Source organism: Macrotis lagotis, chromosome 2 (assembly GCF_037893015.1).
Source record: "Macrotis lagotis isolate mMagLag1 chromosome 2, bilby.v1.9.chrom.fasta, whole genome shotgun sequence".
NCBI classification, from domain to species: Eukaryota; Metazoa; Chordata; class Mammalia; order Peramelemorphia; family Peramelidae; genus Macrotis; species Macrotis lagotis.
The window spans coordinates 11354222-11371494 of NC_133659.1; the positions used below are offsets into that span (position 1 = coordinate 11354222).

Sequence of the window (17273 nt, forward strand, 5' to 3'; positions counted from 1 at the left end):
ATAGATTTCAGACTGGAAGGATAAGGAGACCATCTAGCCTGACCTCTTATAAAAAATGAGGAAACAAGCCCAGGAGGTTATGATGTTCCCAAGGTCACATCAAACATCAAAGCCAGGACTGAACCAACATCCTTCTGACTCAATAAGCCTTTTACTTCCCCCGGAACCATAAAACCACCTACTTCAAGCTCCTTCTTTAATTTTTTTCCAATGGGAGAAATCTGCAGCCCCTAGTGGGGAAGTGACTTGGCCATGGTCATACATGCCTTATTGTACCTTCCAGTCACTGCCAAGGACTGGGAGGCTTTGGGTAGGATGGGGTGGGGTGGTATACCAGCCCCACCCTCTCACCTACCAAAGATGTGAGTCACAGAGTTGGCATGCAGCTCCTGAAGGTATATCTTGTAATAAAGGAGGCAGCCCCTTTGCTCCTGAGCAGGAAGTTCTTCCCAGGTAACGGAGGCTGTTCCTTTTCCCACTGTGACACTCTGGACTTGAGGACCAGTCGATGGTTCTGTGAAATCGAACAAAGAAGAATGGGGGTGGAGCTTGAGCATCCCAGGAGGCTGAGTTCTGTCACACACCCCCCAACCCCTGCCATTCCCAAGGGGCTCAGAGGGCTAGTCACCTTTGCTGGTCAGATTAGCCCAGGTGCTGGCACAGCCGACTCCATTTCCCCACAGAGCACACAGCCGGATGTGATAACACAGGTAGATGTTTATGTGGTCTGCAAGGAAAAAGGAGTCTGAGTCCATAAGTGAGGAATGAGGGGTCCCCAAATCAGTACCCTGGTTATGAGACTCATCCTTCCTCCCCACTCTGGTGGTTCCCACTCCAACCACCAACTTCATTTTCAGCCAACAGGAGGTGACCCACCTGGACAAGCTCAAGCCACTTCCTGCCCCAACCTCAGTTTCCTACACCACACATGTTCATTCCTCAGGGGCCTCCTGAGAGGTCTTCCCAGTCCTACCTTCTCCACTTCACTTGGAAGGAATGCCAGGCTTGGGGGCAGGAAGAGCCTGGCTCAAACCCTGGGGCAAACACTTCATAACTCTTTGACTCTTAACTTTTCTGAGACTCAGTTTCCCCATCTCTAATGGGGGTCATCATAATACCTACCACATAGGGTTGGTATGAGGATCTCTCAGCCCTGTCTGGCACCTAGTAGGTATTTAATAAAGTCTTATTTTTTAATGAGATAACGTATTGTAAAGGCTTCTGTAAATCTGAAAGTGTTACATAAACGTGGGCTATTCATTATCATTATCATCATCCACCGCCACCACCACTATCATCATCTTCATCACCACCTACACTAAGTCAATTCGTTGGTAGTTTTCTGACTCACAGGTTATAGATATCCTGGAAAGGACCTCGGACACCACTCTTGGCAGTCAGCCCTAGGAAGGTGACTTGTCCAAAGACACACAGATAGCAATCATCAAAGACAGATTCAAACCCATGTCCCATGACTCCAGAAGTTTGTTTTTTTAGGTACCACAATCTTGTCAACCAAGTCAATAAAATTCAACATCTTCTACCTAACACTCAAGACTCTCCACAATTTGGTGCTCCCCTATTTTTCAAGTCTCCCCTCACATATTTCTCTTCTCAAGCTCCACCCTTGAGCTAATCTGGACCTCAATTTTTGTCTGGATGGAAGGGGAACCTTCCTATTTGAGGGGGGCTCCCCCTCACTGGAGGACTTCCAACAGAGGTTAGATGTCTCTGTTATGGAAAGGATTCTTTTCATGTCCAGGTTGGATGAGATGCTTCTGATCCCCTCCAATTCAGAGATTCTTGAGTTAGAGCTAGAAGGGTCTTCATCAGTCATCTCACCCATCCCTGTCATCTTACAGATGGAGAAACTGAGGCTAGACAGGGCTAGAGTAACTCATCCCTGGTGAGGCTTATAGTCCTTCCAGTCCTTGGACTCCAGAGCTTCCTCTGCTTCTTCCATTGGGCAACACTGTCCCCATGCTTCTCTCTGTCTATTGAATTTCTATCCCTTCTTTAGAGTCTCTTGCAGGAATTATCCGGACACATTTTTCTGTCCTTCTCTAGGGCAGAGGTTCTCAAAGTGTGGGAGCCCTTGAGAACCTTTTAGCTAGTCCCATGGGGTCAGAAGAGATTTTATAATAAGAAAAGAACATCATATCTATTAGTGATGGATTTTCCTCACAGACTTCAACCAAAACATCACAGTACAACACAGCAGCAGTTGGGGAATCCAGCTGTTCTCAATCGACCTAGACATGAGAGAGATTGGCAAAACCACATGTAATATGGCTAAGCAATGACACTTTGCTCACTAATTTTTGTTTTGGAAAAGAGTTAATTTTCATATATTATGTCATTTGTGTTAATATCTAATGGGTTTAGTAATTGTGATTTTGAATGAACTAATAGGTAAAAATTTTAAGTTTCTAATATGGCAAATGTTGATCACTATAATCTCCCATTAAAAAAAGGTCTCTGAGGTCCTGGATAATCCTAAAGAACATAAAGGAGTTCCGGGACCAAAAGAACCTGAGAATCAGCCTTAAAGATTCTTCTAATCCACATTTGCCTTATTCCTGCAGAATGGTAGAGCATCCACTCCATGAGGACAGGAACTTGACCTTATTGAAATTTTGTATCTCGCCCAGGCTTAGCCTGAGGAAAACTTGATGTTGATAGAATTAAATTGGTTGGACTGACTTTAGATAAGTTTATATTTCTGGAGGTGTGTGTGCATGTGTATATGCATGCGTGTAGACATTCATGCACCACGCACACATGTGTGCATTCATAGACACGGCCACACATGTGCACATGCCTACACACAAGTTTATGTGTGGGGTGTCTATATGTATGTGCATGTTGTGTGTGCATACATGCACACATGCATGTGTGCACACTGCAGCTATGCATTTGTGCACACACCTGCATTCACATGTGCATGCACATGCATATGCATGTAGATGTATATTGTATGTATGTGTATATCGGTGTTTGCATGTGCATGTGTATGTATCTGTGTGTGGATGTGTGTGTGTGTGTGTGTGTGTGCTTGCATGTGTGTTCTGATAGAGACAAGCAATTATTTACATATTGCTTTAAGGTTCGCAAAATTGTTCCACAGCCATCATCATTCCTGAGCAGGGAAACATTTCACCTTTAAAATGGCAGCCCCGACCTCCCTGCCAAGAAAGCCTCACTAACTCACTGCCATCAGTTAACAAGCGTTCATTAAATTCCAGAAATAGAATTAGCTGGTTGGCAAAGTGGATAGAGCCCTAGCTTTGAAGTCAGGAAAACTTGAGTTGAATTCCAACCTCAGAATGTGACCTGGGCAAGGTCATACAATTTAACCATTATTGGCCTCAGTTTCCCCACCTGTAAAATGAAGATAATAACACCTACCTCCCAGGGTTGTTGTGATCAAATGAGATACAATTTGAACTGTGTTTTGTGAACCTTAAACTGCTATATAAATGGTGGCTCTTATTACTATGCTCTGTGTTAAGCTTTGGAATTATATAGAAAGGCTTCTCAAGGAGCTTACAATTAATAAGGGAGATAATGTGTAAACAGCCATGACCATACAAGCTACTTAGAGGGGGAAATGAAGGTAATCTTGGAGGTGCTAGCATGGAGAGCACTGAAGAAGGTGGTCTGCAGAAGGCAAGATTTGAGACATGAAAGAAGCCAGGAGGCAGATGGAAGGAGAGAAGCATCCCAGGCTTGGGAGGATGTAAGGAGAGAGCATCCTGGACTTGAGGAGGGGTGGCTCATGAGCATTGTGTGTTGTGAGTGTGGGACAGCAAGGAGACCTTGGACAAAGCATAGGAATTCTGGAAAGGTAGGAAAGAACGAGATTAGGAAGAACTTTCAGAGAATGATATTCTGGACCCTGGCAGTCATTAGGAGTCACTGGCATTTACTGCAGAGGGCAAATTACATGCTTAGAGGCTTTAGAAGATTGCTTGGTAGCTAAGAGGAAGATGGTGTGGGGCAGGGAGAGGTCTGAGGCAGGGCCATCAAGGAAGAGGCTGTTGCAATCATCTAGTAAGCAGATACGGGCCCCATCTGGGCCAGTAGCTGAATAGTTGGCAAATCTATTAGAAGGACCACTTTCTCTTAGTTACCAGAGGGGTGTGTGTGTGTATGTAAAAGTGTGAGAAAAAGGAGAGAAAAAAGAATGGGGAAGAGGAAAAGGAAAAGAGAAAGACAGAAACAGAGAGAGACATAAAAGACAGACAGAGAGACAAAGACAGGATGAGAAATAGAGACAGACAGACGTATGATTTCAGAAGCCAACCTAATGTTGCCAAGAAGTTCTGTAAAGGAGGCAGCAGAGTCCTGAGCCAGCCCTATTCATATTGTGAGCACCCATGAAAAGACAGCCACTCCGTCCCACACCCCATTAATCCTAGGTTGATCAGATTGCTTTTTCTTGCAGTATTGGCACCTCCCCCCCAACTACTAAGTTTGGTCAAAGCTCAGGCTCCAGACTGCAGAGCTGCCCCCCACCCCCACCCCACAGGCTTCCCATCCAAGCCAATTCAGAAACTCACAGTGCAAGAGCAGGGGCACGTTTTGTGTGGCCCTCCCATAGGTGGGTTCCTGGCCCACCTTGCTTTTACCCACCCACATGGGAGTGAAGTAGGGTACCACCTGGGGCCATAGGCGTTCCATCCAGGTCACAAACCAATGCACCAATGAGCTGCACCTGGCTGGTGAAGTTTGGCAATCTTAATTACAGGTTTGAGGGAGGCCCCGCCTGGATCCAAGTCTGAAGGTGTCTGATGAGATGTTTGAAGGGATGGTATGACCCTAGGTGGACTCCATCTCGTGGGTGTACAGTCCTCATCTGACACTGGGCACCCACCTTAGATCTCTGAGTGTCCCCACCTTTGTAAAATGAGAGCTTTAAACTAGACTTCCTCCAGTTCCCTTCCAGTGATAATCTGTGACCCCCTGATCCTCATCAGCTCAGACAATGATCTGGGTCAAAACCTGAGTTATTGTATTTTGAGGTGGGTTTTTCTTGGTATTCCTAGGTCTGAGGAGTTTAGTTCTGACCACAATGAACCAACCAGGAAGCATCATTGGGGAATGGCGAGAGGAGGAGACTTGGTGGGAGCTGTAGCCCTGTCACTGCCTCTGCAGGAGCACCCACTGCACCCATGCCTCTTCCCTCATCATCTTTAACCTTATGAATCCTAGTTTTCGTACTGACCAACCTACTACTACTGTCCAGAAGGTACCTGAGAGCTCTCCAATGACCAAGCCAGAAAAATTGGAAGGGGCCAGGAAGATTAACTGAATCTAATGGGATGACAAGTATTGGGGATACCACAGTGCCTCCCTAGAGCCATGAGTTCCCTGACAGGGCTGTTCCCTCCAGTGGAACCAATTACAACCAAATTGTGTCTTCCTGTCTTACATGACCCGTGTCTTCCCATCACTCTTCATCTGCCATGGCTGTGGTGTAATGTCCAAGCTTGTCCAACTCCAACTCACCTTCCTTTCCAATCATCCATCTCCTTGATGGAAAACATTTGTGCCATTTACTGCGTGTGAAGCCACAATGGCAACACACTATTTGACAAGTCTTTGACAGCAATGTGCCATGGCCAACGGATGTCTACCACAATTCTCTTTCCCTGACCCCTTAGGCTGCCCATTGCTTTTCTGTATTTCAGAGACAGCGGTGATCCATGAATCATAGCCCTGTTCCATCCCTGGAAGCACATTTTTGATATCTAGTGGGAAGTCTGGCCTTGTGATAGGCAACTTGTAGAGTGGAGAGAGCCCAAGACCTGGGTCTGGAACAGAGATGTCAAACTTCCAGCCAACAAAACTTCCAGTGCCTCTGAACCAGAATAAATGTAACTGGAAAATACTTAACAACATTACTAAAATACCATACAACACAGATGATGTTATTTTGTGGTTTTCTGGGTCAATATGCCAGCCTGCAGAGATCCCTTTCCATTTGAGCTTGATACTACTGCTCTGAAAGACCTAGGTTCAAATATTTACCAGTCGTGCAACACAGGACAAATCCTTTAACCTTTCTGGACATCAATTTCCTCATCCCCTTAAAATAAGGGGATTTTCTCTTGATGATCTGTGAGGTCCATGGCAACTCTAAAAACTCCCAGGATTAAGCCATAATAATAACTAACATTGGAAGCTTTCAAAGGACTTTACAAATATTATCTCCCCTGCAGGGGAGCTATTGTAATCCCCATTTTACATATGAAGAAACTGAGGCACAAAGAGTTTGCCATAGCCAGTAGGTGTCTCAGGAAGGATTCAAGGTTGGATACTGCTACCTAATTATCCTTCTTACTAGAATCATTTCTGGCTCTTTTTTGGCCTGGACCTGTAATGTGATTTCATTAGTGTAATAAGAAAACTCATTCTCTCAATGTGGAGTAGCACCTGCTTGGCAACCAGTCTTGGAGAGATGCCTGGAAGAAGATTGGTGTGCAAACAGAAGAAAGAAAAGACAGGAGTTGCCATCATTTTCTCTAGAAAGCATCTCTCTTAGTTACTGAAAGCAATGGACTTTCTCCAAAGGGCATCCTTCTTCTGGTTCAGTTCTGGGCTCAGTCAATTGTCCATCATCAGCGTCTATCCAAAATACGTGTGCTGATCGATCGGTTCATTGCACAGAGCAGCCAACTCGATCACAGGGGAACTCTTCAATCAATTGTTTTTTTGCTTGTTTTTTCCCCAATTTGAGTTGATGGACTCAACTCTTCTGAGTGTCTGTGGATCTCAATGCCAAATAATATTCCAGGGCTTGAGACAATCGAGTAATAAAATTAGCAAACAGAGGCATCCAGGGAACCTAACCATATTTTGGAACTTCCATTTGAGTTTTTCCTAGGATTGCCATTCATTCTTCTCTGGGATGTCCGACTCTCCATGAGCCTATTTGGGGTTTTCTTGGCAAAGATCCTGGAATGGTTTGTCATTTTCTTTTCCAGCTCATTTTACAGATGAGGAAACTAAGGCAGAGTTAAATGACTGCCCAGGGTCACACAACTAGTTAGTGTCTGAGGCTGGATTTGAACTCAAGAAGATGAGTGGTCCTGATTCCTGAACTGACATTCTACCCACTATGGGACCACCTACCTGACCTGACTAATTATTTTTTTTTATGTTTTTGTAAGGTAATAGGGTTAAGTGGCTTGCCCAAGGCTGCACAACTAGGTCATTCTTAAGTGTCTGAGGCCAGATTTGAACTCAGGTACTCCTGACTCCAGGGCTGGCACTCTATCCACTGTGCCACCTAGTTGCCCCTGACATTATTTTGTGCATAGAGAATATAAAGAAATAGAAGCATAATGCATACATACACATATACACACATATACACAACTTATATTCAGAACACACCAATATAGGCATGATATATGTATAAAACACTGTCCTGTAATATACCCAAACTTCTCTTTCTGTGTGCATATTATATCGCCTGCCTCTGAATAGTATATTATTTAGTGGGTATAACACATACATGTTTGTGTATGTAGCACGTGCAATACAGTGAATAGAGGGTGTATACACACATGTCCACATGGACATATAAATCCATACATGTATAGAAATAAAATCATATGGCTAGCTAGGTGACATGTTGGATAGAGCACCAGCCCTGACTTCAGGAGAACTGGAGTTAAAAACTGGTCTCAGACACGTACTAATTGTGTGACCTTGGGCGAGTCATTCAACCCTGATGACCTCACAACAAGGGCCATCTCCAGTCCTCCTGATTCAAATCTGGCCACCAGACCCAGACAGTTCTAGAAGAGAAAGGGAGGCTGGTGACTGCACACAGACCCCTCACTCAAATCTACCTCTCTCCATCCACCAAATCTTGTTCACATGCTTGTCACAGACCACTTCCCCAATGACACGGGCCTTATTCAGCAATGAAGGCAGACATCATTGTTGTCATCCTTGTACAGCATATGATCAGTCTAACTTCTGTGATTTGATGACAGTCAGAATTATGATCATACTAATTACAGCCAGTCGAATTAGATAGCGGAGTGGTTGGCACTCAGCGGGGGGATCACGAATGCGTGTCCACTGACTGACCATCATCCCTGCTATGGGGCACAGTCTGAGGCTCATCTGTGACCATTAGTGCTTGGTGTAGACACAGCTTTCCAAGCCTCCACTGCTTAGTGCATTTCCTTACAAATATCAGATGTTGAAGAAACGCATGTGGCCTCATTGGCTGGCCCAGCTTCTTCAACTCCACACTGGCCACTAACGCTCTAGAGAGATCTGACAGGGTCATTACCTGATATCACGGCCGACGTGTTGACAGTGGGAAGTCGGAACCAGTTGACAGGGGAAGACATGCTGCCACCAGAGCTGAGTTCTCTCCACTCCACCAAATATTCCTTGACAGAGGTGGTGGCTTCACCAGGAGGATCCCAAGTCACCCTGATACCATCTGTCTCCTGGGATTTAGCCAAGACGTTTTGAGGAGCTTCATTAAAGAAAAAAGCATAGAGACAGATGCAATTGGTTAGAGCGACTCATTCTGGTCAACCCAGGTAAGAATTTCAAGTCAGAATCCCAAAATCTAAAGGACTTCTGGCTATTCCACAGCTGGCAAAGTGGCATCCAGTCCCTGCTTGAAGACTTCCAGGAAGGGAGAGCCCCTTCCCCCCAGGTCACCCAGGCCCCACTTCCTGATGTGGAGCCTAAATCCATATCTTTGCCACCATGGTTACTCATCCCAGAAGACATCCTGGCTCTTCTCCACCTCCCTGGGGCCTCCAATGTTGTTGAGTAGCCTCTCCTCCTCCATCACCTCTTAGTCCTTTCTTGGGCCTCTTCATGAAGGACCTTCTGAGCCCAGGCTGTGCTCTTTGCAACATGGACCATCCACAATACACACCAGACTTCCCTTGTAACTTTTGGCAGAAACACCCCCCTTCCAACCCTGAGATCTCAGTGTCTCCTCTTTTCTGAAAAGAAGACTTGTTTTTAGAGCAACCCTTTGCCCTTTCTGCCCCTCCTCATTATCCTTGGCTTCCTTCACATCTCAGCGAAACTCCCACCTTCTGCCAGTTTTTCCCCCATCCGCCATGATGTTCATCCCTTCCCTTGGACATGATTCCCCATGTACACCAGAGGGGTGATTTGGACGGAGTCTGTCCCTGTGGTCTCCCAATTTACGCTGGGAGCTGGCACTGTCCCAACCTTCTTGGGATCCCCAACTGGGTGTTTCATACATGTTTATTAACTAAGAGAGAAAAACAGCTAGAGCAAAAACCCACCAGCACACTGAGGAAGTCCATATTACTGTGGTCGTTTTCCCCACCCACGGTCCCCCACCTCTGCACAGAAAGTGGGGAGGTGCCCTCTCATCTCTGAATATCTTCTGAGAGGCCAGGTGTGAGATTGTTATAGCTTCACATTTGGTTTCGATTGTTTTGTTGTGGCTCTCTTCGTTCACAATGTTGTTATCATTTTGGGAATTTTTTTCATGATTCCATTTGACACTTTGGATCTTTTTTTTTTATCAGATGGTATGGCATAACGAAGAGAATATTGGACATCGGGCAATAAGATTCTGGGTTCAAATCCTGCTTCACTTGGTAGCCGAGTGACTCTAGACAAGTCCCTTCACATTTTGTGCCTCATGTTCCTCTTCTATAAAATGAGGAGGTTGGAATAAATGGCCCCAAGTTCCCTCGATTCTGAATCATAATGATGACTGGGATGAATGATAAAGCATTTATTAGGTGCTTTTGGGTCATTGGGTGCTTCTCTGTTCTTCATATTCATTGAGCCAACTGAAGTGTCTCACTGCCCATGGGAGTTATTTCTAGTGTGGAGACCGCCAAATCAGGTCCCATCTTTCTCCTACAGAGGCCAAGAGGAAGCAAGATGCATCATGGGCAGTCATGGAGGTGACAGACAGTGGGACAAACTGAGGTCCAGAGAGGTGACCGACCCGTCCAAAGGCCCCTAGGGAGGAGGCATCTGAGGCAGGATTCAAAAACCCTCCTGAACCACTAGAGGCTTTACCTGGTATAGGGAGGAGGCAACCAAAGCAAGATTCGAACCCCATACTGGGCCACCAGAGGCTCTACCTGCTCTCTCTCCAGTCCTATCAATCACGTATCCTGTTCTCACTAGTTCTACCACCCAGCTCCCTTTTCTATTCCCATGACTTCAGGCAGGTCTTACCTGGCCTCTTCCAGCTTGCAGTGATAATGACCTTCTGGCGGGCTCCCTCCCTATGTCCCATCACTTCTAGTTGCAGAGGCCACCCATGGGCATCTCTTTGCAGACTAATTTTTCCCCATCTTTCTCAGATTTTTTTGCTTTCATTTAATTTTTCATTTTAATCTTTTTCTTCCTAGAACCTGTCATCTAGAACCTTTATCTTTCTAGAACATGTACTTTTCCCCTCCTCGTAATCAGTCTCTGTGTCTCTCTAAATCTGAGGCCTGGATTAAAATCCTGGCTCTGTCACTTTACCAGCAAGTTAGTTAATTTGTCTCAGGACCTCAGTTTCCTTTTGTGTAAAGTAAAGGTTCTTACCTCTATATTTTCCCAGCTTAGTTCATATGAAATAGGAAAAAAATGCATCAAGAACCTCACTGTCCCATAGAAGCATACGTGATGTTGGGGATCCTCCACCTCGGGAATGCGGAGGGGGCCTGGGGGAGTGAGTAGGTCCCTGGACTTGGCTAGGATCCCCCTCAAATATTACTGGTTGTGTGACCCTGGTCCAGTCACTTAACTCTGCTTCAGTTTCCTCTTTGGTGAGGTAAAATATGTATTTTGAAGTTTTATAAATGTTGGCTATTATTCATTTATACAGCAGTTTAGGACCTTTGTCTTCAATCTCCTGACCCCCCCAGAGTTTTTTCAACTAAAATTCCCCTTTCCACAGGAAGTCTTCCTGAACCTCCCTTAATTCCAGGGCCTTTCCTCTCTTAATTATCTCCATTCATCCTGTGTGTAATTTGCTTTCTATTTGTTTGTTTACAGCTTGTCTCCTGCAACTCCTTGAAGGAAGGAATTGCTTTTTGTGGGGTTTTTTCCTCCAGTGTTTAGTGTAAGCGATGACACATATAGACAATTAATATATACTGAATGAATGAATGAATGAACAAACCTTGAATGGCTCCCTGTGGCCTGAGATTCCTTCTTCTGAAATTTGAAATCCAGTCTAGATAACTTTTCAGTCTTTTCTCAAGTACACAGTAGGCACTCAATAAATGTTTACTGACTGACTGACTGAATGAATGAATGAATCAGCCTTGAATGGCTCCCTATGGCATACTGAGACTCCTTCCACCTTGGGGACAGACAAAGGGACCAGTATAAGGAATGTTCTGGTAAAGGGTTGGCAGAACTGGTGAGGTGGGAACACTTGATGCATGAGGCTGATGAAGAACTCAAGCCTGGGAGGTTCAGCCCCTGGTGGCTCAAGACCTGGGTTCAAATCTCATCTTGGAAGATCCAGGAAAGACATGGCCTGGATCTTTCTTTCATTGACTCCATAATTAGGAAATTCCCTTTACTAATACAGGTAGGCATCATATCTGCAATGGAGAAAGCCGCCAGAGCACCCCGAGGAGCAGGGTCACCTGGCTGCTGTGGACTGAGTTTGGGCTTGACCTCAGGCTTTCCTAACACAGAGGCAGAGTTCCTTTCTCCAAACCCAAAGACCTAAGAGCCCTGGGTCCAGGCCACCACAACCACCATGTTCTTCAAGCCCAGAGGTGAGGCTAACCCTTTCCCGAGGCTTCCTGGCCTCCTCCCCATCATCCTGCCTCCCTCCTGGAGCTCCCTCAGCCTCCTTCTCCACACTCCAGAATCTTTGAGGTTACTGCTATTTTGACACAGACTCTAAATCATTGCAGATTCTTAGACTCCTAAGTGAAAGGGGCTCCCCCCACTGCAAGCATCCAGGCCAGAGGACAGGGACTTAGAGAGCAGCCTACATGGCCAAGACCCCCCAGTCAGGGTGGGACCTCACACCCATTGGTCTCCCCCCCACCCCAGGGATGACTGACTCCATGGAGGAAACCTGACGGGGGGCAAAAGACCTAGGGGTGAATCACCTCCTCCTACCTCTTAGGCCTCTTGATGCTGTTTCCTCATCCATAAAGGGAGGGATGTGGACCAGATGACCTCAAGTCCTTGCTTCCCTTGATAGAAAGGAAGCTCCTGGAGGGCATGAAAGATCTCTTCCTTCCTTCCTTCCTCCCTCCCTCCCTCCCTCCCTCCCTTCCTTCCCTCCCTTTCTTTTTTCTTTCTTTCCTTTGCACTCCAAATTCCCAAGACAATACTGCAGATTTAGAAAATGCTTGATAATGTTGATTGAGGCCAGTTCCAAACCTGTTGTCCTTTTGTCTTTAACCCCCTCTATTAGATTCGACATTTCTTCAGGTAGGGATGGTGTGCTATCTACATATACAATGTGTTGGCAATTATGCACGATATAACGATACATTACACAGTGCATATCCAGTATATATATTACCCATAGATATAGTCTACATTGTATTGTACACACCAAATATATGAAAACTTTATCTATTCTATCTTCTGGTGTCTATATTTCACTATATTCTACGTGTGTACATTATTACACAGAGGAGATGCCTAATCATTGTTTGTTGAATGAATGAGCAACCACCCTAGGAGCAGCCTTTACTGCCACCCCAGGAGGGCCCTTTGTTGCCACCCCAGGAAGGTCCTTCATTGACACCCCAGCCAGGCTGCTGCTCTCTCTTCTGGTGGAGCAGATCCCTCTCCCTTCCTCCCCAAGCTCCAAACAGTGGCTTTCACTTCTGGCTCAGCAGCCCGGCCCTTACCCGCTCCTGCCTTCCCTCTGCACCAAGTTGGTTTCCTGCCTCCTCCCAGAGATGTTTCCAGGACCTACCCACCTCACCCACTCAGCCCTGCCCTACTTCACCCATCCCTGCCTATACACCTAGCATGTCACAGTTGTCAGCCTTGGACAGAAGGGCCCTCTTTCTCCTTTTCCACTGACTAGCCATGGGCCCTCTCAAGGCCTCAGCTTTCGGTTCTCCCATTCTGTGTCCACTTACATCTATTTCTGACATCAGTGATCCCCTAGACTCAGCTTCATAGACTCCTCTATCATTGAAGTCCTTCACAGGCAGCATCCAACACAACTTTCCAGCCTTATTACACATGCCTCCTCTTTGGGACTCTATGGTCTAGCCAACCTGGCCTTTTGGAGGTGCCTTACACTTATGACTCTATCTCTTGCCTCCAAGACTTTGCACTGGCTGTGCCCCCTGCCAGAACTGCCATCAACTCTCATCTCAGGGTCTCAGAACCCCCAGTTTCCCTTAACCTGTCTCAGGTGCCCACTTCCATATGAAACCTTTCCTGCCCCCTCCTGGCTGCTAATCCCCCCCCACCCAATTACTTGTATCTAGATGTCTAAAGCCATTCCCATATAGTTCCAGACATGTGTGGATGACCTCATGTCTGTTCAGTGTGATGCTATGACTAGATGTGTCTATGCAAACTAGAAAGAGCAGTATGATCTCTTTACCCTATAGTTATTTTTATTTCTATAGCTTTAGACAAAACAGACACAAGGCTGTCACGTGTCTGTCTATATACCACATGGATAGCTTCATAGAACACGTGAAAAAGATCTCTGCTCATAGTTGTATCTCCACGTAATACAATATGCACCTCTCTTACATAGCTCTAGAAGGCGGATTTTTGAATTTTTATCTTTCGGTGCTTCGATGCAGTGGTTGCATATAATAGGAGCATAATAAATGCTTGTCAAATGTGAGATACATTGTACTGATCCTCTCTCTCACATCTATACTTCACCTTAAGGTTTACTAAGGACTTTACATGCAGCATCTTCTTCCATCCTCAGAACAGTCCTGGGAGGTAGGGACTATTATCATCCTCATTTTACAGATAGGGAAACTGAGGTTGACTGAGGAAAATGTCTGAAGTAAGATTTGACCCAAGTCTCTGTTTTTCCATGCTTCCATTAGATCCGTGAGTAGGAGGTCTGGGTTTTGTTTCTTCATATGTGGGATGATGCCCCCTCATGTATCTTCTCAAGGGTGATGGTTGGCATTTGAGGGGCATTTGAGTAGTCTGTTCTGCCATGTACCTCTTTTCTAGAAGTTTCAAAGCTGGACCAGCATGATGTCTTTGGGATCTTCCCCAGCCCTCCAGGCCAGCCCCCCCCTCTTTTGACCCTCTTCGATGAATTACCTTCCCTTGTCCCTGCCCAATCCATTATCTCAACACAAAGACAACATGGTCCTTTTTGAGAACAAAGGACAAGCAACAACCAGATTAGTCCTCCTAAGGAGAGGGCTGGTTCTATCATGCTCCCTGCTCAACACCCTTCCAAAGGTTCCCCGCTGCCTACTTAATGAAGTCCAGATTCCCAAGGTTGGCAATCAAGGTCCTCAGGTTTGGCATCACTATTTCCCCAGCCTTAGCTTATGGGGCTCCCTTCCATGTCCTCAGTACTCCAACCAAAGCAAACACTTCACTGTAACCTGGACACATCCCTGTCCTTGTTCTGACTCATCCTTCCAATGGCATAACAGCCATAGGCCTCAGTTTCCCCCTCTGCAAAATCAGGAGATGTGCTTTGAGATCTCTTTCAGCTCTTGTGATCCTAGGAATGCCTTGCTCATCTCTCTGGTTGGAATCTTTCCCCATCCTTCAATATCCAGGGCCCCAAAGCCTCCTCCTCAAGTCGAAATGCAGCTCTAATTAGCCTCACTTCCTCTTCTCTTTTTCACTTATTTACCATGATATGGTGGAAATAATGCTCAATTTAGAAAGAGGAGGGTGGATTTGAATCCCAAGCAATTAGCTGTGTGACCTGAGTTCAAATCCCAACAGACACTTAGTTCTGGGATCCTGAGCAATTCTAACTTTGGTTTCTTTATCTTAAAATGAAAAATTGAACTCTGTGGCCTCCGAAGTCCCTTCCAGCTGTAAATCTATTATCTAATAATTCTATTATCTCATACAATGAGCCACTTCATCTCTGGGTTTCTTTATCTAGAAAATGAGGATAATAAATCTTGGATTAAGTGCTCCATAGTTACTGTGAGGAAAGACTTTTGGTAAAATTATAACATACTCTATTAATGTGAATTGTTATCTGTGTGATCTCTTTTGTACTCTGACTCTTCTAGAATGGACAAGGTTTCCCCTCTGAGCCTCCATACTTGAGACCAAGGACTGTGTCTTATAGATTTAACCTTTGGTTACAACTTCTCAGGGAAGAGGGAGAACGTTTATGGCCAGAAACCCTTAAAGATAATGATGAGTCAGTAGTAAAACAAAAGGCAAAAGGTGTTACTACCTGGGCCCTCCCCATTGTACTATCTTGCCATACCCATATTACCAAAAACTAACATTTATCAGGATGAATTGACCAAAAACGCATGAGACACTCAGAGGTTAAATTGTTGCCACACTGGGAAAAATAAGGAAGCAAATTCTCCATGGCTCTTATCAGAAGCAGTTTGGTGGCAAAATAAAGACCTGAGTTCAGGTTGTTGGTGGATTGACAGATGGAAAATTAGTTAATCTGTCCAAGGGCCCAGGGTGGTCATCCAAGAATTCCTGGGTCCAAGTTCACATCTGGCTTCTCCCTCTTGCTACCTCATTCTATCCTAATGGCAACACCCAATGAAACTGGATCATCTTTTCAAGATAGCAAGGACTGTGTTTGGACAGAATGGGCTGGGATGGAGGTGGGGGTGGGGACCAGACAGAAAGGACAGATGTGAGCTTCTGGCTTTCCTGGGCATGATCGGCCAACAAGTTAAAGTCGCCAGAGGTTGATCCTACCTTCACGAGGCTGACGGGCGATGAAGGTCCACACGGGAGAGGTGCTTCCTTTGGAGCTAACTGCTGAGACTGCCACAACATGGTCCTTTTGGGGCACAATCATGGCAAAGTGCGTGTGTGTGGTGAAGTACTCCAGCGCAGGGGGCTCGGCAGAGCTGTTCCTGGTTGCCTCCTGGGCAGTCACCCGGTACCCGAGGATGTTTCCTCTTGCTTCTGACACACTCATATTCTATAACAAAAGAAACCAGTTTCCTAGTTACTCCTGGATGGGATCAACCCCAAAGCATTTATTAAGCCCCTTTGACTTATATGATACAGAAACCATTTGGAAACAGTTCCTGCTCTCAAGGAGTTTACATTATGAGAGGAAGGAACATATATCTAGATGTAGACAACACAGTCAAATAAATAAGATTTACTTTGATGAGGAAAGACATCCAGACAGCTGGACTGACCAAGGCAACAATGTCTGCTCCCATATTTTAATGGATCAATGATTCCTCCCCCCCCCCCCACATTAGGGATCAAGGTAGATCATACACCAAGGCAGAGTAAAGCCAGCCCACAGCTTCTCATCTGGGGAAATTCTCCCCAAAATCTCCTTAGAGGATCTATTCAGCACACTAGAGGCCCTTCCCTGAGTCTGTCACCATTTTGCGGGTCTCAAGATTAAACAGTAGTTATCAACAAGCTTCCCCTCATTCTCGATCAATTGAATAAATCATATGTCCTCGGTCAACATAGCCTGCTCTCCTCCATCCTAATCCCTGGTCCAAGGATCTGAGATGCCCTCTTTTCTGAGAGTTCCGAAGTCCATAGGTTACCAAGGCAGGGAAGATATCCATCCTGTAAGGAACCCCTGGGCTGTGGGACCCTGGGCAAGACACCCAATCTTTCTGAACCCCAAACACCTAAGGTTTTAGATTATATTCAGTTTTAGATCCTTGCTGCAATGAGATACTCATCTCACAGGAATGTTGTAAGGTTCAAATAAGCTCAAGTAACCATAACAAAAGCAGCCAGAATTTATGTATTTTCTGATTCGATCCTGCTAACAAACCTATGGTAGAGGCTCTTGTTATCCCCATTTCACAGATGAGGAATATGAGGCACAGGGACTTGCTCAGGGTCACACAGCTGATGTCTGAGATAAAATTCCAATTCTACTCATTAGAAATGTCATTAGTCTATCAGTATTTTACAAAAAGAGCAAGGTTCTTTAGTCTTTGTCAGACAAAATGGAGAGTCACAGCACCGGCTGTTTGCCAGGGCTTGATGGATCGAGACTGGAGGAAAGCTGGCCAGTGTCCTTTCATTACACCCTCTCCCCAGTAATGCTATGAGCCTGGGCTGCCGAGGCTGCCTGTCCTGCTGTGGCCCTCCAGCCTGATATCTATGGA

The 17273-nt window shown here is 45.6% G+C and overlaps 1 protein-coding gene across 1 annotated transcript in view; it reads right to left on the minus strand.

Moving 5' to 3' along the window:
- Nucleotides 1-17273, minus strand: part of IL12RB2 (interleukin 12 receptor subunit beta 2) — an 81532-nt gene that overhangs the window by 14448 nt on the left and 49811 nt on the right. Inside the window, exons 9-12 of the mRNA XM_074221224.1 lie at nucleotides 15874-16102; nucleotides 8315-8506; nucleotides 629-727; nucleotides 356-514 (exon numbers count right to left, since the gene is read on the minus strand). Coding sequence (XP_074077325.1) covers nucleotides 356-514; nucleotides 629-727; nucleotides 8315-8506; nucleotides 15874-16102 — 679 coding nt within the window. The remainder of the gene's footprint in view (nucleotides 1-355; nucleotides 515-628; nucleotides 728-8314; nucleotides 8507-15873; nucleotides 16103-17273) is intronic.